The 20,804-nt window shown below is 40.7% G+C and overlaps 2 protein-coding genes across 9 annotated transcripts; both read right to left on the bottom strand.

Annotated features, from left to right (window-relative positions):
• Window positions 1–356: 356 nt before the first annotated feature.
• LOC110982010 (E3 ubiquitin-protein ligase RNFT2-like) lies at window positions 357–10,668 on the bottom strand. Of its 2 annotated transcripts, none has more exons than XM_022240122.2 (10): window positions 10,511–10,668; window positions 8,542–9,111; window positions 7,593–7,669; window positions 6,626–6,726; window positions 5,029–5,182; window positions 4,141–4,287; window positions 3,366–3,431; window positions 3,059–3,160; window positions 2,135–2,307; window positions 357–1,809 (listed from the first exon to the last, which is right to left on the bottom strand). In XM_022240122.2, exons 2-9 carry the CDS (start codon window positions 8,891–8,893, stop codon window positions 2,176–2,178), a joined length of 1,131 nt encoding a protein of 376 aa, XP_022095814.2. In that variant the 5' UTR covers window positions 8,894–9,111; window positions 10,511–10,668; the 3' UTR covers window positions 357–1,809; window positions 2,135–2,175. The 2 variants fall into 2 exon arrangements, with proteins under 2 accessions (XP_022095814.2, XP_022095815.2); XM_022240123.2 differs by having other exon boundaries at window positions 10,525–10,659.
• Window positions 10,669–13,722: 3,054 nt separating this feature from the next.
• Window positions 13,723–20,219, bottom strand: LOC110982027 (E3 ubiquitin-protein ligase RNFT2-like). Of its 7 annotated transcripts, none has more exons than XM_087141591.1 (9): window positions 20,065–20,219; window positions 19,003–19,088; window positions 18,502–18,602; window positions 18,080–18,242; window positions 17,372–17,433; window positions 17,101–17,166; window positions 16,659–16,707; window positions 16,446–16,544; window positions 13,723–15,584 (listed from the first exon to the last, which is right to left on the bottom strand). In XM_087141591.1, exons 1-9 carry the CDS (start codon window positions 20,111–20,113, stop codon window positions 15,450–15,452), a joined length of 810 nt encoding a protein of 269 aa, XP_086997717.1. In that variant the 5' UTR covers window positions 20,114–20,219; the 3' UTR covers window positions 13,723–15,449. The 7 variants fall into 7 exon arrangements, 6 of the variants coding, with proteins under 6 accessions (XP_086997717.1, XP_086997718.1, XP_022095851.1 ...); XR_015426535.1 differs by having other exon boundaries at window positions 15,570–15,584; window positions 17,372–17,518; window positions 20,065–20,216; XM_087141592.1 differs by lacking the exon at window positions 16,446–16,544 and having other exon boundaries at window positions 20,065–20,217.
• Between the last annotated feature and the right edge of the window lie 585 nt (window positions 20,220–20,804).

The following is a 20,804-nucleotide window of genomic DNA, read 5'->3' as shown; positions in this document are numbered from 1 at the left end:
CAAACAATGAATGTTTCATTCCTGTAAAACTGGAGAAATAACTTCCTTCAGAGACAGGCTGAGTGTTCCATTCCACTCGGCTTTACCTCACGGATTAGACCATTAAATCTGCCACATCATCGTGGAATTACCCTTACCGCTGCATTGGTAAACATTCATTACTTGTGCAGCAATGAATTCTGCTGTTGCTGTTTTTACGGTACAAAGTTTTTCAAACGTTCTGGCTTTTATGTCCCTTGTTATTCGTACATTCGGGAAAATGTAATTGTTTTTGTAATTTCCTCAAAGAAAGAAGTAACATGTGGCAAGATTTATGAGCGAGGAAGAAATGAATAAAATCATAAGTATCACAGACATGTATGCACAAATGAACAGTTTATTAAAAAACGTTTTAAATTTTTAAAAGCTGGTTAAGTTGTAATTTTGATGCACGAAACTGACTGTATTAGTCCCGTCAGCTCTGTACGGTAAGAATTATTATCATAACTGTACATGTTTGTATTTGCTGTACATATACGCTTGAGTTCAATTGGATTTTCAATAGAGAAGACAAGTAAAAGTGAATATTACAATTAGTTTGAGACTCGGTCCTAAATATTTCCCCATTTCCTAGAGGCACTAATTATGACGACATCAGAAGTCGATACACTGTAGAGCCTCAATGAAACGTTGCAATTATTAACCGGAAAAAGACCATGTACAAGAAAAAGGAGGTCAAAGAACCCATACATAATCGACAGGTGATTGGACTGATCCTAATCACTTAATATGGAAAACCAAAATGAACTCAATCCCGAATGAATTGGCCAAGGCGCTTTAACCTCTGTAGAAGCACAGTTCGATCTATGATGATCACGTACGAGTTATTTCTGATCATCCATAATGATCCAAACATGATCATGTACACTCTGCATAACAAGTAAGCATAAATACACGGAACAGCCAATCAGGCATGCTTATGCAAATACTCTTTGACGTAATTTACATAAACCTGAACTCTGAAAATGTTACAGGTTTAAGCCACCAAATCCAAAATAGCAATATTGATTTGGAAAACAAGAGAGTCTAGACGATACCATGGATTCTAATGTTCCAAAATGGAGCTTCTAAATGAGCAGTAGACAGGGTATATTTTATCTAGGAAAGCAGGGATTATCTCTTTTTAAGGTAATTGTAAAAGCAAGTAGGTTGTATTTGCGAAACACAAAAGAGATTGATGTTCCAGTGAAAAAGAGCAAAGCATGCTGCCAACACAACTTGAATGCTATACACACTGACACATGCAAATTGTATGCATGAACAGTTAGACAAGCCGAGCATGAAACTATTGGCAATGGGGGAAATTGGGTGAATACGCAGCTAATCTGAGCAACATTTTGATGGAAACAACATCAGACCTTCCAACTTTTAGTAATTTTTTTTAACCTGTAATCTTTTTCACTCCATTTGCTTCAGCTGCTGAACAATGGGAATTCTTGGGAAGTTAGTTGGTAACCGATGGGTGATAAACAGGTAAACTCTGAATGAAGATTACAATCTCTCCACCGAGCTGCTTGTTTATATAGCATGCGCTTGACTTCTCAACTTTAAAATTTCACAGTGCCCAGGGAAATGATGTTTAGCCCTTTCGTCGCTAGTTAATATCCAAAATAACCCAGCAAGCAGTTGACAGAGCCTGAATTTGTAAGTCGCATTTTTACCCAATTTTATTCCAGTCTGCCTCTATGGATCTCTAGCAATATGACATCGTAAAGAGCCATTGGGCCAAGTAGAAGTGTGGCCTCAAAATCGTCAGGCGGCACAGTGTGCCTGCAAACAAGTCACAGAAAAAAACAAACTCTTGTACATAAGGTGTGTCTGATGCCGTAGTCCACAGAATAAACTTGATCAAATCTGTCATTGAGCAGAAGAATTGTGGGGGGGGAGGAGATTATCATCCCTCCTCATTTCAGTTCACCTGGTGCACCCAGGCAATTTTCAGCGTGAAAAGTGTTCATCTAAACAGTTCATGCCCTCTGAAAATTTTTTCCAAGTGTCCGGAACTTTGAGCTGCTCCCAAAAGCGGTTCTGAAAACTTTGTATTTGAATGTGTAAAACATGCGACCAGTAGAAAAACACAAGAGTAAATTCTTACCTTCGTCAATCTGGTTGTGCGGGCATAGAGTAAGCCTGATCCTAGAACCACTGGATGATGCCTGTAGTCGAGCCATCCCGCCACTGGGGACTGTCGGCCACCTTGGCCCTACACATAGGGCATGTTCTCTCCCGATCGAACCACATGGTCACACATTCCTCACAGAAAATGTGCTGCAGGAAAATAGGACAAATGCAGATTATCATTAAATTAATTTCTCTAATTTCAAACTGTGTTTTTATAAAAAGATGATTCCTCCGTCCATTATCTGGCTGATGTTGTAAAATTGTAAGTTACAATCATTGAGCATAAATCTAATCACATTAATCTAACAATTTTCAGATCAACACTTTTGCATGCTACCAATCCCTCCAATAATTCACGCTTCATAAGGCACCAACGAGTGGTTGCTCTTAGAGACACTCTGATGCTGTCCTAAATAAGGCATGCTGAAAAAGCTATCTGCTGCGAGTTGAAGTGCACCCTCGCCGGCAAACAAGAGACAGGCTGCTGGAATGTTCCTCAACTGGGCCTCGTGCACACACACAATGTCTGTACATACTGCACATTCAAATAGAAACTGCTCGCAGGCGCTTAGCCAATCCTACATCAAATGTACATGAACCTGCACATGCAGGCAGTGAGTTCCTACCCATGGACTGTCTTTTCTATGTAAAAACACACCCCATCCTCATCTTGATCCTGCTCAGAACAGACACTCTTTTTATTTTACAAGAATCTGATGAACAAACAAAGCCAGCGATAAATTTTCTGGGGAAAAAAGTGCAGTAGTTCCTTAGAAGATTTGACTTCAGAGACAATGTATCTGTGCATGGCCGAAGTAAATATAATGCCTTCCACTGCCACAGTGTAGAAATTCTTTGACAGGTTTCAGATGCTGTTCATTTTGGCCCTGTGGCTTACCTTGCAGTGTAGCTCAACTGGATTGTTGAAGTTATCTTGGCATATAGGACATGCCTCTCCCACGACTTGTATCTGCTCGCTGCTAGGCCTGCTGCCGTATTGCTGATAATAAGAAAGAAATTGTTCCGGGTTGCACTTCCTTGCCTGCCAATAGATCTAATCATTTATAGTTCACTGTTCACTACACAAATCCCTTAGTAATGGCCGAGGGCTTTTCATGGTCATTCGGAATAACCGTTGGCAAGACCTGGGGGCATCCCAAATTTACAAGGCAAAAAGCAAAGCATTAAGAGTGCCTTTAACTTACTGAATCTTTCAGGACATTTCTGACTGTTGCAAAACACTCGAACATCTTGGAATATGTTATACAGGCCTGTTGCAAAGAAAATGGAGAGGAAAATAGGGCTGTGCCGAATATCAGAATGATCGAATATTCAATCATCGAATATTCCAATATTAATTTCCAAATTTGAATATTCAAATGCAAAATTCATGAAAAGAAAGAAAACAGTTTCTTTTGTTTTAAATGAGAATAATTGCACTATGGAGGCTTGTTTCAAGCAGACTTAAATAAAAAGTGACAGAAATCTTTCAAGGATTCAGACAGTAAATTATTCATTAACAATTTAAAAGCAATAGAAATTTTCAACTGGGCAAGAAGTATTGTTCACCTATTAAATCTTGCTAAATCGTGGCTAGAGATACTCCGAGATGTGAGAAGCTATTATATTGATTATAATGTAAAATTGTGTGCGTTATTGCAACTGATTTTGTGTATGGTTCGTTGATCAACAATCTGCCGAAAATTCGGATATTTCATCAAACTGAAGGTCAAATATTCGAGTAGTGCATTATTCAAATTGACTCAACTCTAGAAGAAAAGCAAACTATCATGCAAATGTTCACCCCACATTTAAAAGAAATACATATCATAGCATCTCAGAGCAAGAAGAATGTACATTAACATGAATGCTTGACACAAAGTGCTCAAGAAATGTTATACCAGACAATTTTCAAGGACAACCTGAAGACGGTTCTCCATTTCACATTTTCTTTCCCGAGGAGTTTTTTTTCCCCCATACCTTGACCATGAGATATAAAAGGACCAACGCATAGCTGAATAACCAGTGTGAGTCGGTGCCCTCTGACAGGAATGCCATCCAGATGGGGACGGGAGTTAGGAACCGGTAAAACTGAGAGATGCTTTCGATGCACAGGAAGAGTCGACCCTGGAAAGGAAAAAAAGAATAGGAAGTGTTTACCAGTGATTAAGATGAAATTGGCTTTATTCAATTAAAGGGCGGGATGTAGGTGATTGACCAGACTCTCAGCGTCTTTGTCCCCTCATTTGACCTGACACTCAGCACCACCGTCCCCTCACTTCCCAGAGGTTAGCCGACCTGTGAAGAAACTAACCGGCCCCAGACCTTTAACGGCAGGCCTTGTGGGACCTTTTAGACTGAGTGCTGTGCGTCTGGCCTCCTTAAGCATCCCTCGGATAGACTGTCCCTGTGAAGTAACTCTTATACCTTATACCAAAATGACTCAGTTTTAATTTGATGTATCTTTGTCTTCCTGGATAAGTCAATGCACATGGAAATTACCCTGACCTTAATTCAACATGCAGCATTTGCAAAATTCATTTTTTTACTTTATTATTATTCACAAATCGACCATATAGAATTAAAAGCGAGGCTTACTATTTCTATTTTTATTATGGAACTCAAACTAACCCGGAACGATCCCTTTTATCATATTACATGTACATTGTGTTGGCCAGATTCAGGGAACATGATCAAAAATGGCTTCTTTGTAAATAAGGTATATTATTAGGCTTACACAGTTGAATGTTTTCAAGGGTAAGGAAGTCTACAATGGCCACAACAAATAAAATTATTTAACTTGGTATCTCAGACTTTACTCTTCATATGAAGACAAGAAAACTCAAGCCTTATTTTCTCCACGCTTACCCTTCTTTTGAAGCTCAGGCAAACTCTTGGAAGAGCAGTGACGAAACACTTGGTTGCCATGGTGATATACTTGATGACATAATCAGTGATTCCGATGACCCACAGCAGGGTCCAGAAATCTGTTTTCTCAAAGTTGGGTTTTAGGAATATCAAACTGAAACAGAAACAAAAACGATCAATTATCATTTCGATAAATACTAATTTGAGTGTAAAGGTACATATGCAGGTGCGGCATACATAGTGTGGACCTCTGCATAAAAGAAGTCCACATAATGTAGAGTGCGATAGCATTGTGTGGACTCGCACATGTCCACACAATGTTTTCCCCTCTCTGAAAAACAGCTTCAAAGGTATTTTGGGGTTGGGGTTATCTGTGACAAAATGAAGAGGAACAGTCCAGGAAATTATTATCAACAATCCAGAACAAAGGAGTTATCCTAGTGGGAGAAAATGGAGCAAAAAGGGAGCACTTTTCCCAAGTTACCTTAACCACGGAACAAAGGAAAGTCCACACTTCATATGTGAAACAAGTATGAGTAAATCCACCAGAATATGTAACAAACATATGGGCATATGCATACAATGTACTTAGCACAGAAAGAATGATTCACTTTGGAATACATGTCAGCGGCGGAGGAATGTTTTTCAAAGAGGGGGGGGGGCCCAGTTATTAGGCCATCAGGTATCCGCCATTAATAGGCCAATCCATTAAACCCCACCCATTATAGGCTCTGCAAAAAGGGGAGGCATGAGTTGAAAAAGTGGGAGGCCATTGGCCCCATGGCCACCCTGCTTCTGCTGCCAGTAGTACATTTATCTTCTCAAAGTTGACAGTTGAAATTCACATGTAACATCCAGTCATCTCCAGCAACCCGCTGCAAGAACGTACCTGCTGGATAACTTTTGTGCAGGGGGAGCAGTCCCTCGAGTCCCCACTCCAAATATTTAGCACTTTAAACTGTGTCAAACTGTGCTTAATACTGACGTGAGTCACTTGATATTTGGGCTTGAGCAGTGAAGGAAACATGCCCCGGTTGACATTTAGAAAACTAGACTGCTTTTTTGTGTTTTCTGGCTGCAACTTTAGGACAATTTAGTATTATGAAGTGATTTGAACCTTTTTTTGGGGGGGAAGGTGAAATACAAAGGAGCCCAAATAGATGAATCCAGGGATATTTCACAACGCATTTTGGACAGCCCCCTTTCAATGGCAGAAAGCATTGAGCTGATTTTGTATGGAGCGGCTGTCGTGAAACAATGGCTCCATACAACAGTCATCACAGAGCTCCCAGTGATAGTGTTGCCATGGTCAACGAATTTGTCTAGACTGTATTACATGTGTATTCTGGGGCGAATGCAGGAAGTCCGCATCATATGTTGCTTTCCTTCGATTTCAAATTAGAACAAAAACGGCTGGTTAATTTGATTCAATTAAGCTCGAATGTTAAAAACAGATGCAGTAAATGTTGATATGAATCTAATAATCTTCACAAGTGCCACATCTTGCTGTCAAAATGCAGCACGGATAAAATCCTCGGTCCAAAGGTTGCTGGAATAGGCTGGGTATAATCTCTCCCAGAAAACTGGTTACATTCACCATTTGGGCAGCTGCTGATCTGCAAAAACATAGTAGACCAAGACGACATTTACAGGTAGCAGGAGAAACATGAACAGCAGTGACCTCAAGCTCCGCTTGTCCTGTCAGAAATGACACACCAGAAAGGGATTAGTGAAAAACACCAAATTTACCAACTGAAAATGGTATTTTTGTCTCAGGACTGACAAAACCTTCACATTTTTGCACAGAAATATCACAACGTTCTCAAAAATTTGAGAACAAACTGACAAAAAGCACAGGTTCTGACAGTCATACCCACTGAACTGTGTTTTTATATTTAATCCTCTGCCATTCTCTCTATTTGCCCCTTCTGTTGAGTCCTGATGGGTACTGCAGGTACATGTTTATTTACAGTGCATTGTTTCCAAGTTAGAGATGCCTCCAGAACCTGCCCATCTAAACTTGGGCTGACATGCTTTTATGATTCACTGTTGGAAGTGACTTATTAATACTAAACTAACACATGTTTTGGTTGAGAAGTTAAGCAATTATCATTCCCCAAAGGGGGATGATGATCATGGTAGAACTTAACACGTTGACTGCCAACTATGATTATACTCAAAGTAACAGGTTAACCGGATTCTGTCACTTCAAGTATACTCATAGGAAATGAAAGGCTATTGTAATGTAAATTGAATACACCTGCATCACTGATGAACACAACAAATACACTGCTGGCAGTGTGGAGGTCATACATATGTAAAATGCTCTTGTTCAAATAGACATCTTAAAAGTACCTGTTAATATGTGAGCATACATACAACGCTTGGCAAATGGGGAACGCCGTGTGAAATTATGCGCGGCAGTCACTGTGTTAAGAGCAGACACTTCACTAAAATGCTTACTTCATTGCTAGATTGCCTGAGCAGTATGACACTGGTGAATTGTCTGTGTACGTGTACGAGTAAGAGATTGACAAAGACTACAGGACAGCAAAGACACATACCCTCTGAGCAATCTGTTCTTTGATTTTGCTGTTGAAATGGAAAAAGGCTGCTCCCATTCCGATGAGAACCAGTACACCTGAGGAATACCAAACGCCAAAGAATTGCTTGGATGTTATAATCAAATCCATTCATCCAGAAATGTTTTTCAGTGAGAGCACAGACTGAAGTTTCGAGACTATGAGGACTCCTTTAGAATACCATTGTAGACAAGGCAGGATAGAGTTACACAACTTTTCAATTGGCAAAATAACTTGAGTCAGGTTTGGGGCCAAAATGCTTTTTGTAACATTTTGAATCAAGACTGACCAAGGGAGAAGAAATATCACGAGAAACAGACTGGTCTGATGAAAGGTGCTGAATGTTTACACGGTCTCTGAAAACCTGGGCCCAATTTCACAGCACCACTTAAGAGTTAGCTGAAAAGTTGCACTTATTAACAGCATAAAAGTTTGCTAACTGTGAGCACTATTTCAAGGCGGTGCTTAGCGGGGTTGTGCTAACATTTATGCCCGCATAAAGAATAGATTTCCATTGTTACATCCCTGAGTTAAGCAAAGTTTTCATCTGTTGTGAGCGCGCCTTTTGCTGCACTTGCTGCTTAGAGTCTCTCTGAAATATGCGGAGCCACTGTTAGCATAAAATTGAGTGATCAGCAGCACTGGAAATTGGGCTGAGGGCTGTCAAGTAACAAATGTGTCAATGGAAATTACGACCGCACCTGCTACTGAGGTAGACATTGAGACATGTGTTACTGTTAGTTGCATCCGAGGCCAAGTTCGCTCTGGGACCATTTGTCAGCCACGGGTCAATTTTTGCATGGTGCCCAGGGAATATTTTATGCAAGGTTACCGGGCAAATGTAGCCTGGTAGCGGTTGAAAAATGGTCCCTGATGGATCTTGGCTTGAGACTAACACAGAGACCCAAAATTCTTCAGGGTAGTCACTCACCCAGCCTATGGTCATACAGGATTTTCAACAGCAAGATCAGCACAAACGGAAGGGTGCGTTCCATCAGCGGTCGGAGCGCCCTCAAGTGTCCATCAGGGATACCCCCTGGCCTCTCCCCGTTGTCCCCATCCCCACCTTCAGCACTGGCCCCCTCACTGGGACTGCCGGCCCCGTTCCTGTTCTCCTCTGCAGGGCTCGTTGCGGCCGGCATGTCAATGATTATCGCATCCCGTCCCTGCCCCACAGCAACAGGGCGGGCCGGGTCCTCCATTGTCGCCAGTCCGGGGATAAACCCCTGGAGTACGTTTTCCAGACGATCTGTCAGAGGGCGCTGCTCACCAGCGGAAGCCATGTTGCTCAAGCCGTTGCCTTTTCAATTTTTGTTTAAATTTTCTTTTCTTGAGCAGCTCACATGTTGGAGATTGCATTTGTCCAGTCGCTATCTGTTCTAGCTTGTCTTATGTAATAACTGTCTTACATGTTGTAAATTGAGTGAGAATCTCAGCGCGGTAAAATATCAGTCAGTATTGCTCCAACAATATCAACAGGTGACTGTTTATTCCATTGAACCTGTAAAATACAGCGGCAACAAAAAAACATACACATTGAAACATGCACCTTACAACGGGAGGGAAATTAGCACTTACTGAATGAAAAAATCCCAAAACGGCAAATGAACAATTTAAGGTCAACTGGTACTTTGCCTACTCTCTCCACCTCTCAGAGAGACAGAACCATGAGCCCCCATAATTGTCGGGGTACATGTTGGTCTGAATATCGCATCTGGTTCAATCAGAGCATTGCTTGTTCACATCATAACAGTGACATTACATCTAGTAAAATCAAATGCAAAATGTCACACATATTATATTTCACTGGTATAGTGCATATGTGTGGGCATCCTCGTTCCCTATGCATGTTTCAGGGCGAAGATCAGTTTTTTCTTGGGGTAAGGTGACCGTTACGGTGACCTCTGTCGCATGCTGAAGGTACATGTAGCTGGTGGGACACTGTCATTGCCTTCTGAGCTCAGGGCTCACCAGGTACATGTATGATGTAGTTCTGCGGGAGCCAAAATATCCATGAGGAAAGGTAGGCAAGCTACCATAATGTCCAAGTTAGGGTGCTGAAGAATGATGCTGGCATGGAGATGACTGGTGAGCTTGCCACCTGGAAATGAGTTCCACATACATGTACATGTACATGTATGTATTTACATAGAGACATCACCGGTTTTTCTAGCGATGGTTTATCGGCCATCAGATTTATCCTACGAAGTCAAATTTAGCAGAGACATTATTGAAACATGGAGGAATTTACAATGGCTCACTGTATGTACTAAGAAAGCATTTCAGATTTTTCAGACCAGTCTCATTGGCCAAGGGTTTGTTGTTAATGTTAGCCCAGGTGGACTCCCTGACCATACCACATTACGGATGAAATGAAGACTGGCATCCAACCTGGGCTAGTTTGTTGTGTACCGGCATGACTGGGTACCAAGTAATGTAGGGAACTCTTTTCAATCAGTCGACAGAAACTTCTCAAAAACATGTCATGCATTGTCACCCACCATGTACCAACAATGACCAAGCATTGCCAACAATTGAAAATGTTGGATGCATTAATATGAAGCATGCCATTGGCTGTGTTTGTAGCCCATCAAACATCTTGGATTTGGAGAGTCGTGTGAATTTTCAGAAGGCCTAATTTCTTTCTCAACAGATGTATTTGATTTAAAATTGCATTTTCACCGACCAAAGTTGGGATTTCCCATCTACGTACGCCGTCTCATGATCTTATTCCTTCGTGGATATAGAGGAATAAAACATAGGATCATAGCCAGCTGGTTGGACGCCAGCTCAGGTCAGCTGGTCTAACTTGTTGACGTGAGGACTACGACTGTGATCCTAACTTGGGACTGGGCAAAAAGTAACATCTAGAGGCAAACTCACATCACAAAATACCCTACCTTTAACAGTGTACCTTGCTTGCAGCATGTTTCTTTACTCTGTGCCTAGGCTGCAGAAAACGGTTTGCGCAACCACGTACGTAATGACGTACATCAATACATGTACATATACGTGTGTGTGTCAATGTGCATGCATGACCTATACGGTACTACACCGTGTGAACATGTACATGTACATGTACATGCGAGGTACGTGTACAGCAGACCATAGGAGCAGACTATTTCTCGCAGGAGACTGATGGTGGTGGCTATGAAGGGACATCAAAAATCATGAATATTGTTGCGATGCTGTTGTCGTGCAATTCTCGGTTGTCGATGAACTCAAAATTTGCTCAGTGAAAATGTTTTCAAAATTACTTTTTTTGTTGACTACTTGCCCAATTTTTATAGATTGTTACTGTTTCCTTGCTTTATGAAATGAACAACTTTATTACTACCATTTTCTCGCGACTTGATCAAAGTTTTACCGAGACAAGAACAATTCTCCGCTGAGTATTGCGCACTCTTAACGGAATCCATCTTCAGAAACGTTCTTTCTGTTTTTGGAAACAAATATTTTCCAAGATACATTTTGAAGTTTGTTTTGTGAAATATAAAATCAAACTTGAAAGTATGCATCTCTTGAGAATCAGTTTGGATAATTATTTCGTACAAGTGCGCGGTTAAAAAATACACTTCATAAAAACGAACATCAAGAAACACTTTACGGTTTTGAAAATCCCTGGATGACATTTTAACCATAATCATCATAGCTTAACAATAATGCATATCCATAAATACCTTAGACAGTTTTTCTGTCCCTATTGCTCGAAACGCGTCACGTGACTGTGTATTAATTAACATTTGATAATGCCCGCTGAGAAGTATTATTTCGTTCCCTCGCAATCATTTCGTTCCCTCGAAATATTATTTCGTTCCCTCGAATTATTATTTCTTTCCTTCGATTTCGTCACCTAGAAATATTCATTTCGTTTTCTCGAAATATTGATTTCGTCCCCTCAGAACACAAAAGCTAACATATTTTGTCAACATTGAGTCTACACGGGTTATATTGCGCAACCGAATTCGGTTTGTCGTTTTGCAAATATAAATTGGCTGTGATAACGATTGTTTTAATATCTTAACTTTTGATTTACTCGTATTTGGTATGTTACTGCAGGGTGATCTGGATAATACAGTCACGACGTGGAATCGACACTTCATCCGTCCATCAAGAAATGACCATTCACCAAATGGTCGTCCTGATGTTATGTACTACATACCAGAATTTGTACGGCACCATTGACTGCCTGTGTCCGATGTCTGATGAACACATTCAAGCATGCATGTCAAGACAAATGTACATCGAGAAAGAACAATCTATTTGACAAAGATGTTTATGACGTGTTGTACATTGATTGGTGAAAATGGATATCACTTTCCCCAAGACACATGCAGGGTCAGCTTTGGACTTGTACATTCAACTCAAGCGAGAGATCCTTACAATGACTTGAAATTGACAGCCTTGCTTCCATCTTCATTTTTGCCATAATACCAATGAACCCGTAGTGTACATGTCTGTAATGTCTCTCAGCAGCCTTGGCGCATGTCTACCAATTGCGTCAAAACCCGAAATCACTTCAACTGCATTATTGATGTTTGCATTCAGAATGTTTGTAATCAGTAAAAGGACACTAGAGGCGCACCTGGGGGGCCTTGGGGGCTTGAGCCCCCCCCCTGTGATTTTTCTTAATAAAAGGGGAAAATGAAATTAATAATTGAAAAAGATACAGGAGAAGTGTTATTTAAGGTGTATTTTTTGGGGGGGAGCTTTATTTTAGGGGGTAATTTTTTCTCCCAAAAGATGGATAACTTAAAAATTATATAAATACAAAAGATCCTCAAATATTTTTGATCACGAGCCCCCCCTCCCATTAAACCCCACAATCCTGGAAACGCACGTGAAGGACACCCGCACCCCGTTGTGAGAATATATTCATGCATGCCAAGGATGATTTAAAAAACAAGTTAAAACAATAATTGCTTCTTGAAATGTAGACTTTTTCAGTGTCAAAAATATTTTTGGTCTATTCCTTTGCCAAATGAGAAATTTCAAAGTAGGCCCCTATACTAGTTGACACTAATTACAACAAAAACTTGTATTTGATGTTACAAGTGCAAAGTTTAAATGACGGTGGTGTTACTATAGCAAGTCCCATGAGAAATATATTTATGTACGTCAAAAATTAAGAGATAACATTTCCACTGTCTTGGACTAACACTGGAATTAATATCACTAAGACGAAATAATGCCAAAATTGAAGGGTGTAATTATGGGAAATTATCAAGCTTTGAATACACGAATAGTAATTCAAAGCATGTTTGGATTATATTCACAGATGTATTGTCAAGTTCAAAACAATGTAACAAATTACGCTCTATAAGAAATTTCGAGAGAACGAAATCAATATTTCGAGAGAACGAAATCATGTATTACGAGGGAACGAAATAATATTAAGGGGGAACGAAACAATATTTTGAGGGAACGAAATATCTTATTTCGAGGGAACAAAATGACTTCGAGGGAACGAAATAATAATTCGAGGGAACGAAATGATATTTCGTGGGAACAAAATGACTTCGAGGGAACGAAATAATAATTTGAGGGAACGAAATAAAAAATCCTCATTCTGTCTGTCCCCGTAAGGCTCCGTTGTAACGACCATTGATCTCGATTATACCAGACAGTTTAAACAGAGCCATATGTCACTTATGATTAACAAGAAACACTTCACAAAATGAAATCTGAAGCCTGATTTCTCTGGTATAATTTCAGCAAGCTTTTACACAATGCGGAAGATCTCTGCAGATGATTTTGGTACAGTTGTTTGCTAGCTGGCCTCGCCATTTTAATAAGCAACAGAACGTGATCACGACATTGCCGAATTTCAGCGCATGCGCACAAACTAAGTGGAAAGAGGTGAATATACGTGCGTAGAAGTTTGACTTACACGTGGCAACCGAATGAACTCACCAACTTGTATAATACCAGGGGTTAAGATCGCGAACGGCATGGAGGGAACCGTAATAACGCGGCTACCCTGGACTGGTCCCGTACTGTGCGATTTGCCCTGTCAATTTGGATGCTGAAATTTAAGTTTTTGTCAGGCCACCAATGTTTTAACATGAAATACGTTTCAGCGGGGAGGCGAATAAAACACAAGTACCTATCCTTGCCAAGTCTCTATTAACCACAGTGTGGTGATTTATTTTCAATGATTATCGTCAATAAATCATTTTAAGGCCATTTATTTCCAATCAGTGGTAAATTTTAGATCACGTTAAAAAAAACACTATCAGCTCCTGCTTGATTTGTTCATTGAGTGGGCATCGTTTCCTCATTTTACATACACCATGCAGGATTCTGCCGATTGTACAGTACATACATGTATAAGTTCGCAGGACGTCTGTACGACGTCTGGAGACTACGTACGGAACGGGAACCAGTCTACTCATGCATTTCGTTCTACCCAACAAGATATGGGACGGAGGGGTACCCCCTTTACATGTCCAATACCTATACACACTCTGTCTGTGAAGAATTCATGCGATTCCGATCAAACAATAACCAACACAAAAATGGGGAGGGGGCGCTCTCCGTCCCATATCTTGCTTCATGCATTTGTGTCTTTGTCCAGTTTGAAGACCATAGCGCAATGTTAATTTGCCCATCGGGTGCCGCACAGATCACAGAATGTCCATGACGGTTTGGAATGCGCTCTTCCGGTCATGCGTTTATAATTATGTCTGTGGATAAAAAAGACCGGTGTTTGTCATCACCAAGTGTCGTTAGCCAGGTACTCATTAGGTGTTGGGAGCCTACATGTTCCGCACCATTTACTGTGTACATGAACACTCTCTGCCACTTCCGCATACATGTACGTGTACATGACACCCCGAGAAAATGTCTATGGAAAGGTTCCTTTAACAAATGTGCTAGACTGGTTCCCATTCGTTACCTAGTCTCTAGACGTCGAAATATTTGTACAAGCGAGATGGGGGAGGGGAGAGTTCCTTCCCCAGTTCTCCTGCTGTATCCTAAGATATATTCTAAATGTATTGAAGCAGTCCACACCTGGCACCTTAAATTTTTCTATAGTGTCCTGATGAATTCTCAGCTGATACCTCAAGCAATATACAAAACTCTGCCTTCACAAGTTTTGTGCAAACATATTCATACAAACACATCCACAATTTCTTTTTCTTACCTTTTTAATTATATATCTATTCTTGTTCATCAAACTGAGACTGCTACTAGTAGCAACCAAATCTAGTGTGTCTTAACTTCGGGGCCATGTTAAGGCGACTAAGCAGGGTTTTGTCTCCAGAATTTCGTCCACCCACAACCGCCGTTATATGGGATGTGCGATGTGTTTGGGGCAAATTCGCTCAATGCCTTCCAAGAACAGCAGTTAAGTCGCAATGTCTTGAGATTGTTGGATTTGAGTTTTATTCCCCACTTTCCTCTTTCCTTTCCGCCGAGGCCCCGTCCCCTTCCTTTTCTCTGGCCTCTACCATCCCTTTTCTGTCCTTGGTTCTTCCCACCCCTTCCTTCCTCTCAAAGCCCTCCCTACCCCCCCCAGCCTTCCCTTCCTTAGGCCTGTGCACATTACTTTCCTTACCTACAGACCTCTCCTTCCTTTTCTTTTTCACTCCCCATGGTCCCATTTTTAGTTTTCTCCCCACCTCCCCCTCCCCGACCCTCCCCTTTCTACCTCCCATCTCACCGTCTCAGTGTTGGTTGTTCTTTATTCAGTGTCGTGTGTATTTGTTTTTATACAGTCTTTGTGTGCGCGCCTGTGAACGCATTCTAAGAAATCTTTCATTTTTTATAAAAAGACAGGAAACAAAATTCCTTCCTTTGTTCATCTGTTATCGTGTAAGGTCAGCAAGCCAGATATCAGAACCAGGGAAAGTTGTTGGATGTGGAACCATCCCGCCACTCGCGACTGTATGCAACCCTGGCCATGCAAATCGGACAGGTGTTTTTACCGGTGTCAAACCATCTGGTCACACACTCCTCACAGAAGATGTGCTGCCGAAAAAAACAAACAAACAAACAAACAGACAAGCAATACACCTTTATCAGTTTATGTCCTCCTTACTAAAGAACTTGTAACTTTATCACAAAAGCAGAACATTTTCTGTTTCGCAAAATGGATGAAAACTACTTGAACGGGTCCACGCGATGAAGCTTCTTGAGACACTTTTTGTGCAACTTTATACTCTTGTTCAATATATGAAAACAGTTTGACAAGTTCTTAGCACATGTAGGTATTGAAAAATGCATTTTAAAAACCATTTAAAAAATTGTCCATGCTTTTCCGGACAACAGGAGACGCTGTCGCTGTGATGTCAGTCTTGGAAGACATTGCTAATTTTATAGATCCTTCTACTCAAATTGTGAACCCACTATTTTGTTCACTGATAGCATTTCTGAAAAAGGGGTAGTCATTTTGCGTTTCTCCTTGTGCACTCAAAGTTAACAATGCATTACCATAGAAATTGAAAGGTAGCCAATCAACGCAACATGCCCAGCCGAATAACAACTTACTGGAAAAAATATGCGGCAATATTTGCGACCGGAGATAGGAGTCGTGAATTTGGTCGCAAACATTGAAGTCAACATTGACGATGGCGATGTCCCTCCAGGGCCACCATGTCATCTCAGGCACCTGATGTATTTTGTGTAATAAAGTGCTGCGTCGCGTTTAACATGAATCGGTAATGTCCGTTGCATAATGCTATTGGAAAGCGCATGTGCTTGCACTCTAGCATTATTACCAATGCTGAGCTTGGCCATATTTATTACACTGAAATACAACTAAAGTCTTCCTCATGCAAACAAATCACTGTAAGGTTTTTCAGATGGTTCTGTTTTAGGTACGTGGTTTACCATGCAGGGTATCTCAACTGGATTACTGAAGTTATCTAGGCATATGGGACACGTCTGTTCTTCTTGCATACGCTCGTAACTAGGCCGACTACCGTAAGGCTGACAAATAAGAAAGAAAGTTTCTAGTTGAGTTCGAACTTCAAGTTTGGAGACAACAGTTACAATATCAAGTTAAAAGGAATGTTTAAGAGGTATACTGTAACTTGTACGTACCTCGTGTCTTTGGTATGGAGCAGTGCACCCCAAGGCTACCTTCAAGGCGCTTAGAAGGGCAAATTTATGACTTAAATGTTACTAAGCACTCACTGAATAAGGTTCGTTAATTTTTCCAAGAATAACACAGGTCTTTAGAGTACAGTCGAATCTCGAAAATAAGAGGTTGTTTGGACTGGGCAAATTACCTTGTTATAACAGGAACCTTGTATTATCAGGAATGAAACCATGAAAAACAAAAGGATCGGGACCTAAAAAGTCTTTTCTATAAGCAAAATGCTGTATCAATAATGTTCGCTGAAGCATTTCCAAAAGTCAGGGTGAAAATACTCTGTCTGCTATCGTGTAAAACGAGTGATCGTTAACATTTTTCTGAACAACTTTCGGAAACAGCTTGGTACCATTCAGTGCAAAATGCAAGGATATAACAAACAACACTTACCGAATGTTGCAAGATACTTTTAAAAAAAGCTTTACACTTGCAAAGCTTGTGATACGTCTCGAAGAGCTGTTATATCACAAGAAATAAAGAGGACTGTTTTAACTGAATGAGTAATGCACGTGAACCCCAAATAAGATGTTAGTCCACGCGTGGACGTTCTTAAAATATAATTTTTCATCTCAAAGCCATTCGATTCCGTCATCTAATATATCACTGCAATTCATCAGTTCAATTTATTAGCTCAAGCCTTATTCAAAATGTGAAATTTTACCTTCCAAATGACATACAATGAGCCCAACACACCACCGATAAACCAGTACAAGCCGGTGCTGTCTGATACAAATGATATCCAGAGAGGAAGGGGGATCAAAAACTGGTAGAGCTGATAAAGACTTTCAATGAACTGGAAGAATCGACCCTGCAGTGAATGAATTTGGAGTATGAATGATTACCCATGACGCCCCATTGTGTCCGCCAGACCTCAATAGTCCAGCTTGGTGTATATAATAATTCTCTGTATGTGAAAACCCAACTTCCATTGTAAACGTGTCTTAGCATTAATTTTAAACCTGTAACCTCATAAAATTAAACACCTTTTTTTGGAAATAAAAGTGATGTTTCAGTGTTCAGAAAGTGCTACCACCCGACAAACGTGTTATTGTGTCTTGTTATTTAACACCCAAATGTGTCTTTGTGTCTAGCTTTGTGAACGCATCATCACAACGTGTTTAGCTTTGGATAATCGAAACCACGACAGGTGCAATAAGTGTAACCAGGAAGACGTTAAAACATTAACATTTATTTTCACAGTGCAATTGTTAATTACGCTTTGCCAAGGCGAATGGTGAACAAAAAGGGCAGGAAGCAACAAGCTTTACGGGCAAGCATTTTAGATCTAATATCAAACGGGAGAGACCAAATTTAAACGTGTCCGTCAAGAAAGTGCTCTAAACGTCAAATCGAGACTTCAATATCTTACTCTTCTTTCGAAGCTCAGGCAAGCTCTTGGAAGAGCGATGACCACGCACTTGGTTGCCATGGCGACGTATGAGATGACATAATCCGTAATTCCGATGGCATAGACCACAACGAACACAGTCCATAAGCTCAGTTCATCGAAGCTGTAAGTTGTGAATGACAAACTGAAAAACCAGAATGAAGAATCAGTTGTAAAACGTACAAACTATAATTCAACCCGAAATAAAGCTGTTAAAGGTTCTTCACGGTGATTTGAAAAACATTCTTTTGATCTGCCAAAACAAACAAGTTGGATCATATTTGTTTCTTTTCACCACATCTTGCTTTGAAACTAAAACCTGACAAATAAGACAAAATGACACTCTACGGTTGTTTGAATCAGCCTTGGATACTTCCTACAGCAAAAACTGTAGTCACGGTCACCTTTGCAGAATCAGGTGACCAAAGAAGAAGCGGTGCACCGAGTACACGATCAAGCAAAGAAGAAGAAACGTTGCGATCACGGACCTGAGGTTTCGCTCGTCCTGTTGAATTGAAGAGGTGAAAGCATATGCTGACACGAATTATATTCATGAATTTAGTTCATACTGACGTAAAACATATTGGCACGAGTTCCGTCTTCTTTCTCCTTGTCCACAGAACGAAACTTTCCTGATCCCAAAGGATTCGTGCACCACCTTGTTTTCTCGTTGGACACCATGCCAGATTTATATCCGGCCGCAGGTAGGGCATTGGTGCAATCTGTCAGGGAAATGATGATGTTTCTACATGTCTCTGAGCAAAGCAGTTCCGACATTTCCATCAAAGGTGAATGGGAGTCTAGTTGAATCTTGGATTTATTGAAATATCTATGCAATTCGCAAGTTTTAAGGAGAAAAGGGTTGGGTCCAAATACAAAGATTCAAACACGGGAATAAAGCTTACCCAGCAAGAAACTTGCTTTTTGACTATGCAGTTAAAGATGGAAAAGGCTGCCTGCATTCCGATGAATAGTACAGTGACTGAATATACTGTATACAGAAAAGAAATCACGTTTTATTTTATATACATAATATGTATCACATTTTCCATACATTACAGTTTTGCAATAGGTTTCCTAGTGTGATTGTTTATTATTTTGTTTGTTTGGTTTACAATGGATATATTCTTAAGATTGTTCGATCCGTCCTTTCCAGTGCAAAGCTACTTGTGCCGATTCGCAGTGGTTGGCATCTAATTGTCCTGAGTGTCATCTTCAAACTGCTTGCTGAATTTGTCGCCTTTGCTAAATCGCTTAGGATAACTTTGCTTCTCACTACATCGAGCGATATTGGAATTCAGACACCCATCTGCAAATGACGTACCCTTGATGGGACTGATGTTTTGCCAAATACATAGGTATAGAGAAGGAGAAACAGAGGAGGACCCAATGGCCCTTCAGCATGCAGCACACACTGCAGATAATTGCTGGGGAAAACAGAAACCAATCGGGGAACTTGGGAAACACATACCATGGGACTCGGAGGTTATCGGCGGTTCGGGGCTACCCGTACAAATGCGTAATTAGTTAGGCCAATGTTTCTTCCGTCTGACGGTCCTAAGGTAGACACAACACGTCCATCTGATGCACGCGTCGTTAAGATTTACGCTAACACTTATTACGCCCACGGGGGTGGTAGAAAAAAATTGTTTTCTGAAAAGAGCTCTGGCGGTCGTTTTTGTCGGCTCTGATTGTTTTTGGGTTGCCTTTGACGCTTTTACTTATCTAGTTGTCGCTGGGGCTAGAGTTCTTTCGAAAATCTCGTGTCCATTTTGTTAACGATTTAACCCAGTACAGCGGTGCTTCCCAAGACCACTTCGCTAGCTGGCACATGGTCGCCGCTTTGCATGTATGGAGATCAGATCATATGAAGGGGATTGCGAAGTTACATCCGAACAATAACACTATTTAGTATACGCCAACCAATTACCCTCACATCGGAGATCGCAAAATTCTTGCTAACATACCTTCTAACAGTGGGTTTAAATTCAATACGACACGACCGTTTCCCGACATCTTTTTAGCTGTGTGATGCAAGCACCCCACGTTGCTTCCATGACACTAGTTATAAAATGCCTTTAACCCACTGAGTCACCGTCTATGCATGCTGGACATCTATTATACCCGCCACTACGCTTCGGGGATTCCCCCTTTTACCCAGAACCAGACTACCTGAAATACATGTAGTTACCTGAGCAACTATTTCAAGTAGTCTGGTTATCAGACGTATTATTTTCACTATATAGGTCAAAATAGAACATGACTTATGCAAGTGAACGACGTAACGCGGGAAGAGATTTTTTTTTTCACTTTTTTTACACAACACGCTGGGGAAACACAAGCGGAATAAACGTTGTAACCGTGGCTTTGGAGGACTTTTTTTTTCAAAAGGAGTACCTTTCGGCATTTCAACAACAGAAGCTTCCACGAAGCGTGAAGAATGGCAGTGAAACAAAGGAAATTATCCAAAAATGTTTGTGTAATAACAAAAACACGCTGCCCGGATTAGGAGGCCGAAATTGAAGGTCGCCCCCCTCCCTGCTCAGTCATCAAAAAGAGAAGAAACAATAAATAAAAGAATGAAAAAAATTAAAGCGTTTGTTATAACAATTAAAAAGACTGTGTTATGATTTGTACATCAGTAACAATCCGCCCGACTGTAGCATCCAGCCGTGCATGTACCAATAATAAAATTGACGGAAGACAA

The sequence above is a fragment of the Acanthaster planci genome, linkage group LG09, assembly GCF_054643075.1.
Source record: "Acanthaster planci isolate LZ-2023a linkage group LG09, COTS_SCS, whole genome shotgun sequence".
In the NCBI taxonomy this organism is placed as follows: domain Eukaryota; kingdom Metazoa; phylum Echinodermata; class Asteroidea; order Valvatida; family Acanthasteridae; genus Acanthaster; species Acanthaster planci.
This window is presented reverse-complemented; position numbering and strand designations above follow the sequence as displayed.

What these genes read in the sequence shown, in the direction of transcription:
- LOC110982010 (XM_022240122.2), bottom strand. Translation starts at nt 8,893, where the DNA reads ATGGCTTCCGCTGGTGAGCAGCGCCCTCTGACAGATCGTCTGGAAAAC. An exon ending in GCCTGAGCTTCAAAAGAAGG is followed by an intron (nt 4,288 to 5,028) that starts GTAAGCGTGGAG and finishes TTTCCTTTCCAG; the next exon opens with GGTCGACTCTTCCTGTGCAT. An exon ending in CAGTTGAGCTACACTGCAAG is followed by an intron (nt 2,308 to 3,058) that starts GTAAGCCACAGG and finishes ATTTTCCTGCAG; the next exon opens with CACATTTTCTGTGAGGAATG.
- LOC110982027 (XM_022240157.2), bottom strand. Translation starts at nt 20,113, where the DNA reads ATGTCGGGAAACGGTCGTGTCGTATTGAATTTAAACCCACTGTTAGAA. An exon ending in TTTAAACCCACTGTTAGAAG is followed by an intron (nt 19,089 to 20,064) that starts GTATGTTAGCAA and finishes TTCTGTATACAG; the next exon opens with TATATTCAGTCACTGTACTA. An exon ending in CATTGTATGTCATTTGGAAG is followed by an intron (nt 17,167 to 17,371) that starts GTAAAATTTCAC and finishes GTGATATAACAG; the next exon opens with CTCTTCGAGACGTATCACAA.